This window comes from Ostrea edulis, chromosome 3, assembly GCF_947568905.1.
Source record: "Ostrea edulis chromosome 3, xbOstEdul1.1, whole genome shotgun sequence".
Lineage (NCBI taxonomy): Eukaryota > Metazoa > Mollusca > Bivalvia > Ostreida > Ostreidae > Ostrea > Ostrea edulis.
The window spans coordinates 6,865,320-6,880,925 of NC_079166.1; the positions used below are offsets into that span (position 1 = coordinate 6,865,320).

The 15,606-nt window shown below is 36.6% G+C and overlaps 1 protein-coding gene, 1 long non-coding RNA gene and 1 pseudogene across 3 annotated transcripts; 2 read left to right on the forward strand and 1 right to left on the reverse strand.

The window, feature by feature from the left end:
• Positions 1–666: 666 nt before the first annotated feature.
• On the forward strand, positions 667–2,709 carry LOC125676762 (uncharacterized; annotated as a pseudogene).
• Positions 2,710–3,711: 1,002 nt separating this feature from the next.
• LOC125673067 (uncharacterized) lies at positions 3,712–5,318 on the forward strand. Its single transcript, XR_007369261.2, has 2 exons — positions 3,712–4,649; positions 5,246–5,318. It is a non-coding gene; the product is annotated as an uncharacterized LOC125673067 (long non-coding RNA).
• A 3,784-nt stretch (positions 5,319–9,102) lies between these two features.
• Positions 9,103–13,984, reverse strand: LOC125676763 (uncharacterized). 2 transcript variants are annotated; one of them, XM_056159846.1, is made up of 4 exons: positions 13,908–13,984; positions 13,244–13,299; positions 9,482–9,673; positions 9,103–9,380 (listed from the first exon to the last, which is right to left on the reverse strand). In XM_056159846.1, the coding sequence occupies exons 2-4, from the start codon at positions 13,287–13,289 to the stop codon at positions 9,175–9,177; spliced, it is 444 nt and encodes a 147-aa protein (XP_056015821.1). In that variant the 5' UTR covers positions 13,290–13,299; positions 13,908–13,984; the 3' UTR covers positions 9,103–9,174. The 2 variants fall into 2 exon arrangements, with proteins under 2 accessions (XP_056015821.1, XP_056015820.1); XM_056159845.1 differs by lacking the exon at positions 13,908–13,984 and adding an exon at positions 13,668–13,844.
• Between the last annotated feature and the right edge of the window lie 1,622 nt (positions 13,985–15,606).

Below are 15,606 nucleotides of genomic sequence, written 5' to 3' on the forward strand. Positions count from 1 at the left end.
AAAACTATAGCGAGCATTCCCTTCTCCATCTGTGTATACTGGATCTCACTCTGTAACTATAGCGAGCATTCCTTCTCCATCTGTGTATACTGGATCTCAGTCTGTAACTATAGCGAGCATTCCCTTCTCCATCTGTGTATACTGGATCTCACTCTGTAAAACTATAGCGAGCATTCCCTTCTCCATCTGTGTATACTGGATCTCATTCTGTAACTATAGCGAGCATTCCCTTCCCCATCTGTGTATACTGGATCTCACTCTGTAACTATAGCGAGCATTCCCTTCCCCATCTGTGTATACTGGATCTCACTCAAAACTATAGCGAGCATTCCCTTCTCCATCTGTGTATACTGGGTCTCACTCTGTAAAACTATAGCGAGCATTCCCTTCTCCATCTGTGTATACTGGATCTCACTCTGTAAAACTATAGCGAGCATTCCCTTCTCCATCTGTGTATACTGGATCTCACTCTGTATGCGGCTCTTTGACGCGGAAGCTATAATCTGACCTCCTTGCATCAATGTGGCACCAAATCCATATTTTGATACATCGCATTGAAGCGTGGTGACCTTTTGAGATGTTGTCGGTGGAGGAGGGAGAGTTATAGGCAGGTTGTCTTATCCTCTGATGCATCATTATACAAGTATGAAACAGTTGTAGAACAGAATGGGGATAGGTTTGAGGTTAGTGGTTTTTGGGAAGTGAATGATCAAAGACCTATTCATTTGAAAGAAGCTGATGCTGTTTATAAAGTATTGTTGCCTCTTGGCCAGAGTATAGCTGACTATAGAGTGCCTATGTGGACAGATAATATGGCTGTATTTGGGGTTTGGCAGAATCAAGGGGGTAAAAATAGTGCGTTGAATTGTATTACAAAGAGTATTTTTTCTTTGTCTTTACAGTTAAATTTTGAGTTGAGTTTGCAGTATGTTCCCTCGAAATTGAATGAGGCTGATGCATCTTCAAGAAGTACTGGTATTAATTATGCTGACTCAATTTTGGATAGACAGGCTTGGGACTTGGTTGAAAAAGCATTTGGTCCCCATACAATTGATCTGATGGCCTCTGATTCTAATGTAACGAAGGGCCAGGAGGGTGAGTTGTTGAGGCACTTTACACCTTGTCCGATGTCTTTTACTGCAGGGGTTGATGTGTTTGCTCAGGATCTTGCACAGGAAACTAATCCTTATGTGTTTCCTCCATTCGGTATGATATTTTCGGTGTTGTCATTGTTGAAGGAACAAGAGCCTGTGTGTACCTGTGTTCTTCACCATATACAGTCGGTGCCCGTATGGTGGCCTCTGATTGAGAGGTGCAAGATAACTAGTGTTGTGTTAGGTTACCAGGGACAGAAAGGAATTATCCGGGTTCCTACAAAGAAAGGGTATGCCCTTGATAACAGGGGATTGAAATGGACATTGGTTGCTTACAGACTTACATTTTTAAAGGAATAAACGTGTTTAATCTTTTTCAGGAACAAGGTATATCTGTTGATGTTTAAGTCTTGGATGACAGGCTGAAGGAGTTAGATGCTAGGAGGTCGTCATCACTGAATTCTAAAAGAGAAGAGTGTTTAAAAAGGGAGATCACTACGTTTATTGCAAGGGTGTCGGGTCAGTGGATTGCAAGTTGTACTCCTGATGACATTTTTGGTAGGGAAGCCAGAACATTTTTTTGGTAGGGAAGGATTAAAGTGGTAAGAGTCAGATTCATAGGATATAATGTCATTTTCTCGGAAAAAAGGGGCATTTGAGTGTAGTTGACCAGTCCGTCTAGCATTGGGTACTGTATCGTTGATAATCAATAGATTGTTGAATGTATTTGATAAGATGGGATTTGGAAGATATTGGAATGGGGATCTTCGCTCAGGGAATCCAGCCGCATCGCCTATAGTGAAAGGATACTTAAAGCTAGTACAAGAGGAACCGGCAAGGTCTCACTGGGTACCTAAGCAGACTAGACCTATTTTTATAACCAAGGTTAGGGCCATTGCGGGTTATATTAGGAATCGACTAAGTTTGGGTTCTATATTATATCAATTAAGAAGAAATATATCTTGTTACTAGACCAGGCTTGGTTTAAGTTACAGGTTTTTTTGCTGGGGATAGGGCAGGAGATCTTGCAAATTTGGTTACCCAAGAGGTTAAGTGGCTCAGATATTATTCAGGTTTTGTGTTTAATCACACCTTTGGGAAGACACTTAGAGGAGCTAAAAGGAGGAGTAACATGTTTATTGTTAAGAGGTGTGCTGAGGAGGATATCTGTCCTGTACTAGGGTTACAACAGTTTGTGTCGGGGTGTAGGGATTTGGGTGTAGGGATTTGGGTGTTGATCTCTCTTATGGCTATCTCTTTAGGATTGTTGGCGAGGATGCTCGGGTCTTGGATCAGCGTGTAACATATTCAGTGGTGTATGCTAGGTTACGAGTGTATTTAAGGAACATGAGTATGGATAAAGGGGGAGACCCCACACAGTTTCAGGGCAGGTTGTGCAGTGGCTTTGGCTATGTCTGGTTCAGTGAATGATATGGGGCAGATAATGAGACATATTGGGTGTTTTGGGGAAGGGAGTGTTGAGTATTGCAGTAGTCTTCCAGTTTTAGTAGAGTCAGATCATGTAGCAGGGAGATTAACAGCGAGTGTGGAGAATGCAGGAATGATACAGGAGAAGTTTCAGGAATATATACAGTACGATAGCGTAGCGCTTTGATTAAACTGTTTTCCGTCCAATTTTTCATTTGATACATGCATCAAAAGAGGAATTGTAAGTTTTATTTCTTATCAATTAATTATGTTTTTAAAGGGACATAGACACGATTTGAGCTGAAAATTTTCAAAAATTATTTTTCAATTTTTAATGTTTAGAATGCTTAAACATAGTATATCCAATGGTCAGCAAAGATATGAATGTCAGTTGTCAAGGTACATGGGGGATACAGAGCTCATAATTCTTTGTTATGTAAACAAGGCCCGTGCCATGTTTTTATTTACATAGGTTAAAAATACTAGTAATATTTTCTAGTGTTTAGCACATCTCATTTTGCTTTAAACATGACCTTTTCTATTGAGCAATCTATATGTAAACAAAAACATGACATAAGCCTTGTTTACATAACAAGGAATTGTGAGTGCTGTGTCTCACTTGTAAATCAACAATTGATATTCAAATTTTGGTTGACCATTAGAAATACTTTATTCAAGCATTGTAAACACTGGAAATGGAAGAAAAAAAAAATAAAATTTGAAAAATTTCCGCTCAAATCGTGTCCATGCCCCACTTAGATAGAAAAAACAACAACAATTAGGTTATCTCATCAAAAAGCTTGAATTAACGTTTTTGAAAGATAATACACAAAATTAAAGGTGCAGTGGTAAAGAGCTGAATTAGAAATAAAGAAAGAGAACAAGTGATGACTGAATGTATACTACATTGTATTGAAGGAGACTTTGAACACTGGTTGTGTCGCTGGAACGGTGGAATGCGACTCGGTTCCATTTCAAAATCAAGTAAAAAGCTCAACACCTCTTCATCTAAATTGCCCTCATTGACTGAACCCCATACAACGCAGTTCAGTTTCATCAACATCTCCCAGATCAAAAGTCGCCGCTCGCCCCGTCATGTTATCGATCTCGTAAAGTAGACGATACATACCGGGAACTCCTGTAATCTGTCTACTTCTACCAATCAGTGTCCTACGTCATCTTCGACCTAGATGTATGTTGTTTATTTAAATTAATTTGTATTCTATTCATATCTTTGGTTGTGTTTATTTTTGATAGCAATGAAAAACAAAAAGCAAATGAATGCATTTCGTTTATAATCCTGGTGTGGAAATTCCCGTTCTATGAATAGCGCTAAAATTAGAACAAGGAAGACGTATTTCAATGAAAAGTAGTCCCGTGTGCTTAGTGCAGATGAAATCCGAACAAGATTTTTTTTTGATTAAGAAATCACTACAGACGAATTTTTCATTCAATCACCATCGTTGTGTAATAGTGTTTATTAATTGATTTAAATTAATAAATCTACACAAATTTGTATATAGATTTCAAATTAAACATTATCTGAATTACCACTACATTGAGATGTGTTTTATGCTCATCCAAGTAGGACAGACAGTACCTGTTCTGATTTATTGAATTTAGCCTTAGGTCATTAATTAAACTTTTGTAAATAGGTTTGAAAGTGTTCGAAGTTCCTATTGGTTTTAGTGTTGTTAGCTGGTGTTTTATTGGTCAGTTCTTTTTCCCTCCAAAAGTTCTTGGTGGTGTAGTTATTCTTTGTCTAGTTGGTTTATAAAGAAGTTGGTAAAAATATATGACAGATATTTGACTGTTGACTGATCATTTATTTAACAAGGTAAGCTTATTTTCTAACTTTAATATTATTTCTAATTAGCAGTAAACTTAATAATTTGGTAGATTTAATTCCATAGCACTTGCACAGTGAGAATGATATTTTGTGAGGCGTAAAATAGTTAGCTTGAAATAAGTTAATGTGTTTCACAGAATTGGTATATTTTTGAAGAAATACTTAATATTTTTATGATGCAAGTTTATTTATGTAAAACTTCATAATTTACAGTCAATCTCCATGGACATGTTTTGTTAATGAGGGATTATTGCCACATCACTTATTCCCATATAATGGTATGATGGTGTTCATGATATATTCTATGATTAATAAATGATGTCTGTATAGTCATTATAGAAGTATCATAAATATAGTATCAGTGTTTTAAGCTTTATATGCCCCCGAGATCGAAGATCGGGGGCATATTGTTTTTGTCCTGTCTGTCATTCTGTAATTTTGTCATTCTGTCACTCTGTCTGAAACTTTAACCTTGCTAATAACTTTTGAACAGTAAGTGATAGAGCTTTGATATTTCACATGAGTATTCCTTGTGACAAGACCTTTCCGTGGGTACTACACCTTTTGACCTTGATATTTGACCTACTTTTAATTTTTTTAATATTGGTCATAACTTCTAAATGGTAAATATTAGAGCTTTTATATTGTACATGAGCATTTCTTGTGACAAGATCTTTCTACTGGTACCAAGATATTTGCCCTTGTGACCTTGGCCATCTTCGGAATTGGCCATCATCGGGGGCATTTGTGTTTCACAAACACATCTTGTTTATAATATCATGGTAACATATATTTTGAAGAAGTAATTTGTGTAAATAAGTAATACTTTGAAGTATATGATTGTAAATATAATTATTTGTTTGATATGTTTCAGAGTGCCATACATATATATCTATTATAGATTAGATTATGGCAATAAAATGGAGGTGATCAACATCTAGGAACCCATACAGGACTTTGTTGTTTAATTGGACAGAGCCCCTGTTACATTTGTTTCACATGTAAGTCATCACTTTAAACGTTATTAAATGATCATGGCAGGAAACAAAATTCAGCTTAAATCGGGAATGGACATTCGCGCCAATTTCTCAATGAACTGCAAACCGAAAAAAAAAATTCTTTGTACCATTTGCCCGACTATCAAAGAATTTTACATTGGACAGATCAGTAAATTAACTGAGCGGCTTCGTATCTATAAACAACAAATCAGAGATCAAAGTGTTCGTAATACGCCATGCTGTGACAATACAGAAATGGAGTATTCATTTTATTCCCTTTTTATCAACTTCCGAATAACAAAATCTTCCTTTAAATTAGCAAAGGAATATGAGTTATGTCCAAGGCAGGATGTAGATACGATATCGACAAACCAAACGTGACATCGTACCGATATGGATAAGTACCACTTTAATAATCACATACCTTTACTGACGATATCGTATCGATATCGAATCAACATCGGTTTTGTACAGGCTGTATCAGGACAATTATAGGATTGATTCATTTTCCTATCGATGTCGAAATACGATCTATTTTCTTAGAACTGAAATAAGGATTTCTCTTCCTGTCGATATCGTGTGGATATCGAATCATGATCGTTTTCGTAATGGTTGTATGAAGACTGATTTCTCTTCCTGTCGATATCGAATCACAATAGTTTTAAACGTAATGTTAGAACTGAAATAGAAATTATTTTTCTTTCATATCGACGATATCGTGTCGATATCGAATCACGTTCATTTTAAAGGTAGTGTTAGAACTGAAATAGAAATAATTTCTTTCTGTCGATATCGAATCATGATCGTTTTTCTAATGAGGACTAAAATAGGTTTAATTTCTCTTCCTGTCAATATCGACGATATCGGGTCGATATCGAGTCACGATCGTTTTGCTTAACGTAGTGTTTACATAATGTTGTGTAGACTAACGCTATTGATTCAACATATTTAAGATAGAAATTATCGATATCAATACGATATCGTTGTGAGAATCTCGATATCGACGATATTGACATCATAGACAGGCATCAGTTATGCTGCGTAAACTAAGACTATCAATTCAAACACGTTTAAGATAGAAATCGTCAATATCCATACAAAATCCTTGTGAGAATGTCGAATGCGGCGATATAGACGATATCGACATCGCAGGTAGACATACTGTATATACTAAGATTATTAATTCAACACATTCCACTCGATGAAAATGCTAGTTTCCGCAAAACTGAACCATATGGAAACCTTGCGGAAACTTGACTTTGAAGTTTCCCATATGGTTTCCGCAGTGCGTACACGATTATATAGTTTCCGCAAGTTTCCGTCAAGTTTTAGTCTGCGGAAACCTGAAGTTGAGATTTCCCGTATGGTTTACGCCGTGCGTAAACGATTATATAGTTTCCGTCAAGTTTTAGTCTACGGAAACTGTAGGCTATGATTGCTAATGGTTTCCGCAATGCTGAAATTTAACTAAAATTCAGAGCTTTTTAAAGTAATGATATACAATAAATAATAGAATAGAAATTGTCGATATCGATACGATATCGTTGTGAGAATTTCGATATCGACATCATAGGCAGACGTTATGCTGTGTGTACTAAGACTCTTAATTCAAACACATTTAAAATAAAGATTTTCAATATCGCAATGTCAACATCGAGAACGTAAGCAGGTACGACGATATTGCCTAGATATCAATTTGATATTGTCGATATCGAAATCGGATTAGATCTTGGACATGTACGAGGAAGATTATTTTATCAAACTTTTAAAAACCTGAACTTCATCGTAAACAGCTTAAAATGCATTTATTCTATGTACATCAATATTATTATTCATTGTATCTCAGAATGTTTTTGCTATATAAATGTTAGGTGAATAAATTTGCTATATCTTCTGGATAACGCTAACCATGAAATAGTTTTTGAACTATCTGCCCTAGGGAAATAGTCTCGAAACTATTTACTGGATGCTATATTTTCCCGCGTTTTCCTTTTTCGGAATATCTCTAGTGTTATCAAATCTATGATGTCAAAGTCCGATAACCCTATATTATGCCCCCTTCAAAGAAGAGGGGCATAATGCTTTGCACCTATCGGTCGGTCGGTAGACCACATGTCCGTTCAATATTTTGAGAACCATTCACTTGATCGTAATATTTCATATGTGGGTTGGTTAATGGTAGAAGAGGACCCCTATTGTTTTTCAGATCAAAAGGTCAAAGTTATGGGGTCAATCTACTCTAGACATAAGAAAATACTGTCCGCTCAATATTATCTTGAGAACCGTTTGCTTGACAGACATCGAACTTAGTACACTGGTGCATCCTAAGGAGTAGATGACCCTTATTGATTTTGAGGTCACATTGTCAAGGGTCAAAGTGGACATAGGAATATACTGACCATTCAATATGGAGAACCCTTTGGTTGACAGACAACAAACTTGGTAAACTGGTATATCTCCAGGAGAAGATGGCCCCTCTTGGTTTTGAGGTCACATGGTCAAAGGTTAAACTGGACATAGTAATATATTATCTCCTATATTTTAAGAATTATTTGCTTGATTGACAACAAACTTGGTACACTGGTACAACATCAGGAGTAGATGACCCCTATTGATTTTTAGGGCACACGGTCAGTCCACGCTTGACATAGGAAGATATTGTCTGCTCAATATTCTGAATTGGTGATACTATTATCAATTAAATTATGCATGTGTATAACCCTTTCCAATTTTGAACCATGGGGGACATTCGTTTTACAAGCATCTCTTGTTAGTTTACCAAACGATAATGGAGACAGGTAAACTTCACTTTGGTATGTCTGATATCAGTAAAATCTGCTTTGGTATAATAAAACGCCTATTCACTGATTATTCGGACAATCGCAAATTTATTTTCCTCCTAGATAGCAACTATTTTCGGCTGCGTCTCGGGAATTTGTTGCTGTCTAGGGGGACAATATACTTGCTATTGTCCTCATAGTCAGTATATAAGTGTATAATATGTTGTGCTATTGTTTTGGCGCAATAAGTGCATGAGTATGACGTTATATCATCAACACCGATGCCGGAAGTTATTATGATGTCACAATAAACGTTTACTTTTCAACGTTATTACGCAACTATGACACATTCAAGACAAACTGCCTAAAGAGTCGTGAGGTAAAAGTACTAGTAGGAACTGATCGTTGATTATTATGTGATCATTTTGGATTTTATTCTTTTAAATCATTTTACAACTGTGTCGAATTCTTGATTCATATATATATATATATATATATATATATATATATATATATATATATGCAAGGTGAAGATAACGAAGAGTGATCAATCTCATAACTCCTATAAGCAATACAAAATAGATAGTTGGGCAAACACGGACCCCTGGACACACCAGAGGTGGGATCAGGTGCCTAGGAGGAGTTAGCATCCCCTGTTGACTGGTCACACCTGCCGTGAGCCCTATATCTTGATCAGGTAAACGGAGTTATCCGTAGTCAAAATCAGTGTGCCAAGAACGGCTTAACAATCGGTATGAAACACGTCAGACAGCATTTGACCCAATGCGAGGTTGTATTGACGAACTAAATCGTTATAACGTTATAACTATATATATATATATATATATATATATATATATATATATATAGTGCACAATTTTTAAAATTAGTAAAAATCGTAAATCTTAGAGTCGCCCTCAAACATATGAAAGAATGGAAACGCAGAATCCAACAGAAACAGTATTTACTTTCTACCAGCCATTTTAATGCATTCACGGGCGTCTTCAACAGTTTATAAAATATATTCATTTGCCGAATCCCGGGTTCACTGATTGTCGGAGGTAAAAGGCGTCTTGGGCTGCTTCCGATCCTGGACCAATGCCCAGTGGGGTTTGTGATGCACCACCACCGAGCTGACTCAAGGCATAAGCGCCAAGACCCCCTAACGCCAAAGCACCAATGACGTTATTTGCGCTTGATGATGAGGATGATGAGTTTGGATCCGTGTAAGCTACCATTAGGGAATAAAGAATAACAGTTCTTTAGTAATGGTGAGAGAGAGAGAGAGAGAGAGAGAGAGAGAGAGAGATGTCCATAAAGCAATGAACATACTTGCACAAGCTGTTCCACTGTAGCCATAGTAACAGACACATTTCCCTGTGGTAGCGACAGGGGCTGTGGTGGAAATGGTATCAAGCGCACAGAAGCCATTGGCTGTTCCAGTACATTGTGTAGTGGCCCCGGGAGCTGCAGCGGGCAAATTACATGCTCCTCCACCGTAGGCAGACATCACTTCGCGGACACCTGAAATTGATAATGATAAATTCAGTGCTATAATTACATTGACGAATCACACGCGCGTGCACGCGTACTCACACCACTCACGCACGTATTCCAAAGAAGTCATGCTCTGTTCGCCCGCTGTGTAATTGCGATTTAAGACATGAATAGGCAATTTCAGGCAAAAGGGGAGTAACGACAGGAAGGGGGGGGGGAGGGGTAACGTGATGACCCCTTCTGGACTATACGAATATATATATATATCGACTATACCAAGCAACCATTTACGGCATCCGATACCGACATGGAACGAACGAACGAGTGAGTGACGTGTGACAGTCCTCTTTTCTGATCATGTCAACGAGTTTCCTGAATGTAAGTCTAGAAATACAAAAAGAAATGAATCTGAAACAAGAAGTGAATGTGGTAGATTTATCGATTAATCTGATTGATTGTTATTAACCAAACACTGGGGGGATATCCGCTCCTAACAACAGCTTGACAGTCATCATGTTCCTGACGGAAATCTTAAAGATTAGAGTAATCTGAAGATGCAGTTTGGCAATTCTATGTCATGTTTTAGAATATGTATTAAATGATACATGTATATCCATTAACCGTCGTTATTTTATAAAGTATAGTACGTAGAAAGATAGATTTTTACTTATTAGGTTTGTAACTCACTGTCCAAGGATATATATATTGGGTTGATCAATTTCATAGACAGCTCGTTTACCTCACCGTCTATGACATTGATCAACCCAAAATGTACCTGGAAAACTACCTAGCTCTCTGATGAAAGGTGAAGATAACGGAAAATGGCAAATCTCATAACTCCTATAAGCAATACAAAATAGATAGTTGGGCAAACACGGACCCCTGGACACACCAGAGGTGGGATCAGGTGCCTCGGAGGAGTACGCATCCCCAGCCAACCGGTCACGCCCGCTATAAGCCTTATATCTTGATCAGGTAAACGGAGGTATCCGTAGTCAAAATCAATGCGCCAAGAACGGTTTTACAATCGGTATGAAACAAATTAGACAGCATTTGACCTATTATAGGTTGTATTGGTAAACTAGATCGTTATAACGACCATAGAATTTGAGAAATGCTGACTTTAAACGAAACTGTTGAAACCCCTGCACCGTCAACTTGTTTGTCAGTAACCTGTCTCAATTTAAAAACTGGCCATGCCCAAAATGAAATATTGGGACAGATCAGAGAGCTACAGATCCACCCCATATAAACACATTGCATTTACGGCACACACACACAAAAAACATGCGCGCAGTTGAGGCCTTATATCGGTATATCATATCGTAGCTGCCTATACGCAAATACAAGTACGCAACTGTGTACACATTATTTGAGAGAGAGAGAGAGAGAGAGAGAGAGAGAGAGAGAGAGAGAGAGAGAGAGAGAGAGATCTTTGTCGTTAAGATATATGTGCCTAAATAACTGCATTATATAGTGCCGGTTTATGATTTAATCAGCATTTCAATGAAATTTAAAGTCCAGTTTGAATTTCAAGTCATTAACATCATGTCAAATATCACTTTAATGTACATCATATATGTACATGTAGTTAACGGATTAAGATATTCTTTGTTATCAGTAACATTTACCATATATACATGTACCAGTCGAAAACAACTAAAAGTATTCGTAGAGCGAATGTAAAGTCAGTCCTAGTACACACGGTTGGTATGATAAAACAAAGTAGAAAATAATTTTGTGAATTCTTTCTAATTTTTGACGAGGAACCCTGTGTCTATGCAAGCAAATAGGTGAGATCATATATATATATATATATATATATATATATATATATATATTGAGTTGATCAATCGCATAGTCAGCTCGCTTTCCTCACCGTCTATGTGATTGACTAACCCAATACATCCGTAGGCGATCAGTTATAAACCTAATAAGTAATATTAGATGGCGATCACGTGACTCATTGTATCCAATGGTAGGATAGATTTACGTTCGTTGGTTGCCTGTACACTTAGAAAGACGGGTAATGGGATGGTTTATCTTATTGTACATAGACTAAGAGAATGAAAGAGCTGGGGAGAGGTAGCCTGCAGGGAGCGGTGAGCCGCCGCAGTGGAGATGTTTTCTCGGCAACGGGCAACCAAGTGATATAGATGAAGAGAACGATGGAAGAGAGAGGCCGGGTGATTATTGTCCATTAGGCGAGTTGCCTGTTATGCATTACCCTAGTGATTTTTAAGCATCCAAGAGGTCTCTAAGCGTCTATGTGGTTTTAGTATCGACCTGGAAATGTTGAGTGTGGGTTTACATGAAAGACACACATACATAAAATACAAATGTACTAACTCCAAACACAGTGATTGAAAGGAATTTACAGTCTTTGGTGGATTTTTGTTTCCGGAATCACCCTAAAAGGTGCAGTCCCTGCACGATATGGAACAGGGTATCCGGGTTGAGGTGGCGCTCTTGCTTCTCGCCGCTGCGACCCGAGTTCGATCCCCGTGATGGGCAGTGGTTGTATGTGAGTGGGTATGGCGGTCGCCCGCTCGGACACGTGGTTTTCCTCCGGGTACTCCGCACTCCTCCCACCTAAATGATACCCTAGCGCAAACATTCGTGCATCAAAGGACCCCACTGGAAATAAGCTTTCGAGCTTTTATGGGGGTATTCTTGATATTTATGTATGTACAGTTGTATGTATGTATATGAGGAATAAACATCTACTTAAAAAAATTAACTTGTTGCATACCGTTGCCATCCGAAGCAAGAAGGGACGCTTTGTACATGTAACAAAAAAGATGTTACACAGCATCGCCTTTTGAAACAGTACGATCCACACCAACAAACCATGATGGAAATTGCCATTTAGCTACAACATCATTCATTTTGACCACATATCTTCAAAAATATTGAAATATTGGCTACACGATTCAAAGCAGCAGACGTCTACAGATTGTTTATTTTATCCTAATTAGATAAGGGACGAGGAATCAACTTGTCGCAAGTGTCAATGACGTCACACCGTAGAAGATGAAAAAAATCACTCTGTTATTTTATTCATTCATTGTTTTCATCATTATTTACAGATCGAACAACACTGACGATCCTCAATCCACAAAACACCGTGCACCCTTTTGTATTTCATAAATGAATAAATAGATATAGAGTAATTAATAAAATGATCTAAACCCTAAACAAACGCAGCAAAGATTGACGACCTCTGCTAAGCTTAATGTTTGTTACATTATTGCTGGAAGTTATACAAATGGAAGGCTAATATTAACAACAACCTCAATCCATGTACCTATTATATTATTATAGGAAACATTTCAAAAGAAATGCAATCATTAACATCAATCCCGCAGAAACGAAAACATTCCATAATTTCGCAGAAAGGCATGTACAATTTAAAAAAACCCATATCAGAACAGATCGCCCTTCTGCACGGTCTGTAATAATATTCAGTCCCACAAAGGAGTTTGATCCTAAGAAACAGAAATTAATCTCAACTGACCAAATGTAGGCAATTCCTATGACGAAGAAGGAATTTAAATTTTGACATTAGTTTTTAAATGACGAATATTCAAATCTTACCGACTGTCAGAAATCCCAGGCACATGAGAACCTTGAAGTGCATCATTCTGGTGAGTCTGCATTTAAAATCATAAATGAAAAGAAGGCAAAAATATACTTTCTGTTTAATAATGTATTTATCAAATGAAAGTGAAACGATTAGTGAAAAAGGAAAACCTATTCTTTTTATTTAATATTGTACTTATAAAATGAAAGTGAATTGATTAGAGAGAAAAAGGCAAACATATATTTTCTATTCAATATTTTACTCATAAAATAAAAGTAAGACTTAACAGAAATATGTTGCACATAAATACACTGTAATATCATGCAAAAGCGTAAAGTCGATCTAGTTTTTGAACAGTCCAAAATGTGTAAATTAACGATCAAGGAAAACGTTCAATTCGAACTTCATGTAATTAAAAACTTAGAATGTTATAGTCACCAAAGAAATGCTTAAAATTCCGACTGTTTCCCAAACGGCAGCCCACGCTAAGACTGATGACCAGAAGACAGCTCGGGTCTTTATACTGCCACCCCTCACCGTATCTATCAAAGTTACGGTACCTGGTTCATTACGTACATGTGATGCTTCGTGAGGTGTGATCTCGGAACGTCTACCCGCCAAAAACCCCATCTAATTATGTAATTACGACCATCAGAGGGGATCACAAGTACAGCTTACCTGTATTTTACCTGGGTAACGAATCACCAATAAAGTAGCAATCGAATTCTAAATGTCCGTTTCTAAAGCGAATTTTAATTCATTAAGTGATGAAATTTTATACGTGTACATGTATATGCATCAATGACAGTGTTGGATTGTGATCAAGTGCTAAAAAGGTAATTTGTGAATGCTTGAAATGAATATAGATTGTGGAAGTTTCATGTTAAAACAGTGCCCTATTTGCTGAAATGGCTTGTAAAATGCATGGAATTATCAGTAGGATTTTAATGTAACGTATGTACATGTACTTGCATGAAAATTACCAATGTTTCTTAAATTGTATTAATCATAATCCATGTGTATATACATGTCTACTACAATTGATTTGACTAATTTCAATAAATACGGGGCGTTTTTTATGCTTTGTAATTAGGTATAGTTTAATATAGTGTGTTGTGTTTCAAGTAAGGTTACACGTAAAAAAAATTTCAACCATTCTTTGAAAAATAAAACAATGCATTTCCTTTCTGTACAGAATTATAGGTTCACAAAACCCTTCAATATTTACTTCTGTGTCAATATGCTTTCAGAAAGAAAGCTAAATCAAAACTCTTTAAATTGTAAACAAAATCAGTGTCTGTAAGTTTGTCATTCGGCGACCTGGCAATGTTCCAAGAACATGCCTTCAACGGCTCATCCTCTGGACATTAGTCAGTTTATTGTATGTATTATAACAATCAAAGTACTGAAAGTACGGAGAAGCTCTAAGCTTGGTTTGTTATAATGTTGTATGAATATACAGTACAAGTTATAACAATACTACTATCATATAAAAACAATATTTTCAATAATTTACTGCAATTTCCTTACGAATTATTTTTTATGAAATGGAAAAATGGAAAGGTTTTTAGAAATTCATATCGTTGCTTGATCAGTTCAATCCTTTATTATGATGACTCATGATCGGACTGTTAAGTTACATGTAATCAAATGATTGCATTTTACAGTGATATACATATTATGCATAAGACATCTGTTGAAATAAATTACAAAATTGTTTTGATGTGTGAAAAATACACCATCATATTAAATGACATTTGATAGGAATAATGCTTGATTTTTCCTCAATATTATCACAAAATATCAGTTTAAAGGAACATCAAAAACTTTAAAGTGAAATAAAAATATCAGCCAAGAGGAAAACGTTGCAAAGCAATATTCTGCGTGGATGTCTCAATTACCCCATGCATGTTTTCAAACGATCCCTAAAGAATTTTCGTTCATCTGATAAAATGTTAGAAATATGTTTCATCATATCATTTCAATGAACTTTGAGTGCATTTCTCGACAATCTCAAGAATGATCTCAAATATTTCGAAAACAATTTTAAACCATTTGATAAATTCTCACATACAATGAACATGCCATACAGCATTCCAATGTTCTCAAATGATTCCAAAGGTATTCTCATTCGTCTGATGAAATCTTAGAAATATATCTCATCATATCAATCAAATCTAAATGAGAATTTCAGGAATTTCTTTTCAATCGGTAAAAACATTGTTCTTAAAATTCTGCCCAATAAATTGATTAAGCTTAGGTAAATGTTTACAATTGCAAGGAGTTTTACAAGAATCTTGTACTAGCGGCATCATGGCAGCAACATGGAAAGTGAAGATAACGAACAGTGATCAATCTTATAACTCCCATAAGCAAT

Bases quoted from the DNA above. Each gene is read 5' to 3' on its own strand.
- LOC125676763 (XM_056159846.1), bottom strand. From the start codon at position 13,289: ATGATGCACTTCAAGGTTCTCATGTGCCTGGGATTTCTGACAGTCG. The intron at 9,674-13,243 runs GTAAGATTTGAA...TATCAATTTCAG, and splicing joins CCTGGGATTTCTGACAGTCG to GTGTCCGCGAAGTGATGTCT. The intron at 9,381-9,481 runs GTATGTTCATTG...CCCTAATGGTAG, and splicing joins CAGTGGAACAGCTTGTGCAA to CTTACACGGATCCAAACTCA.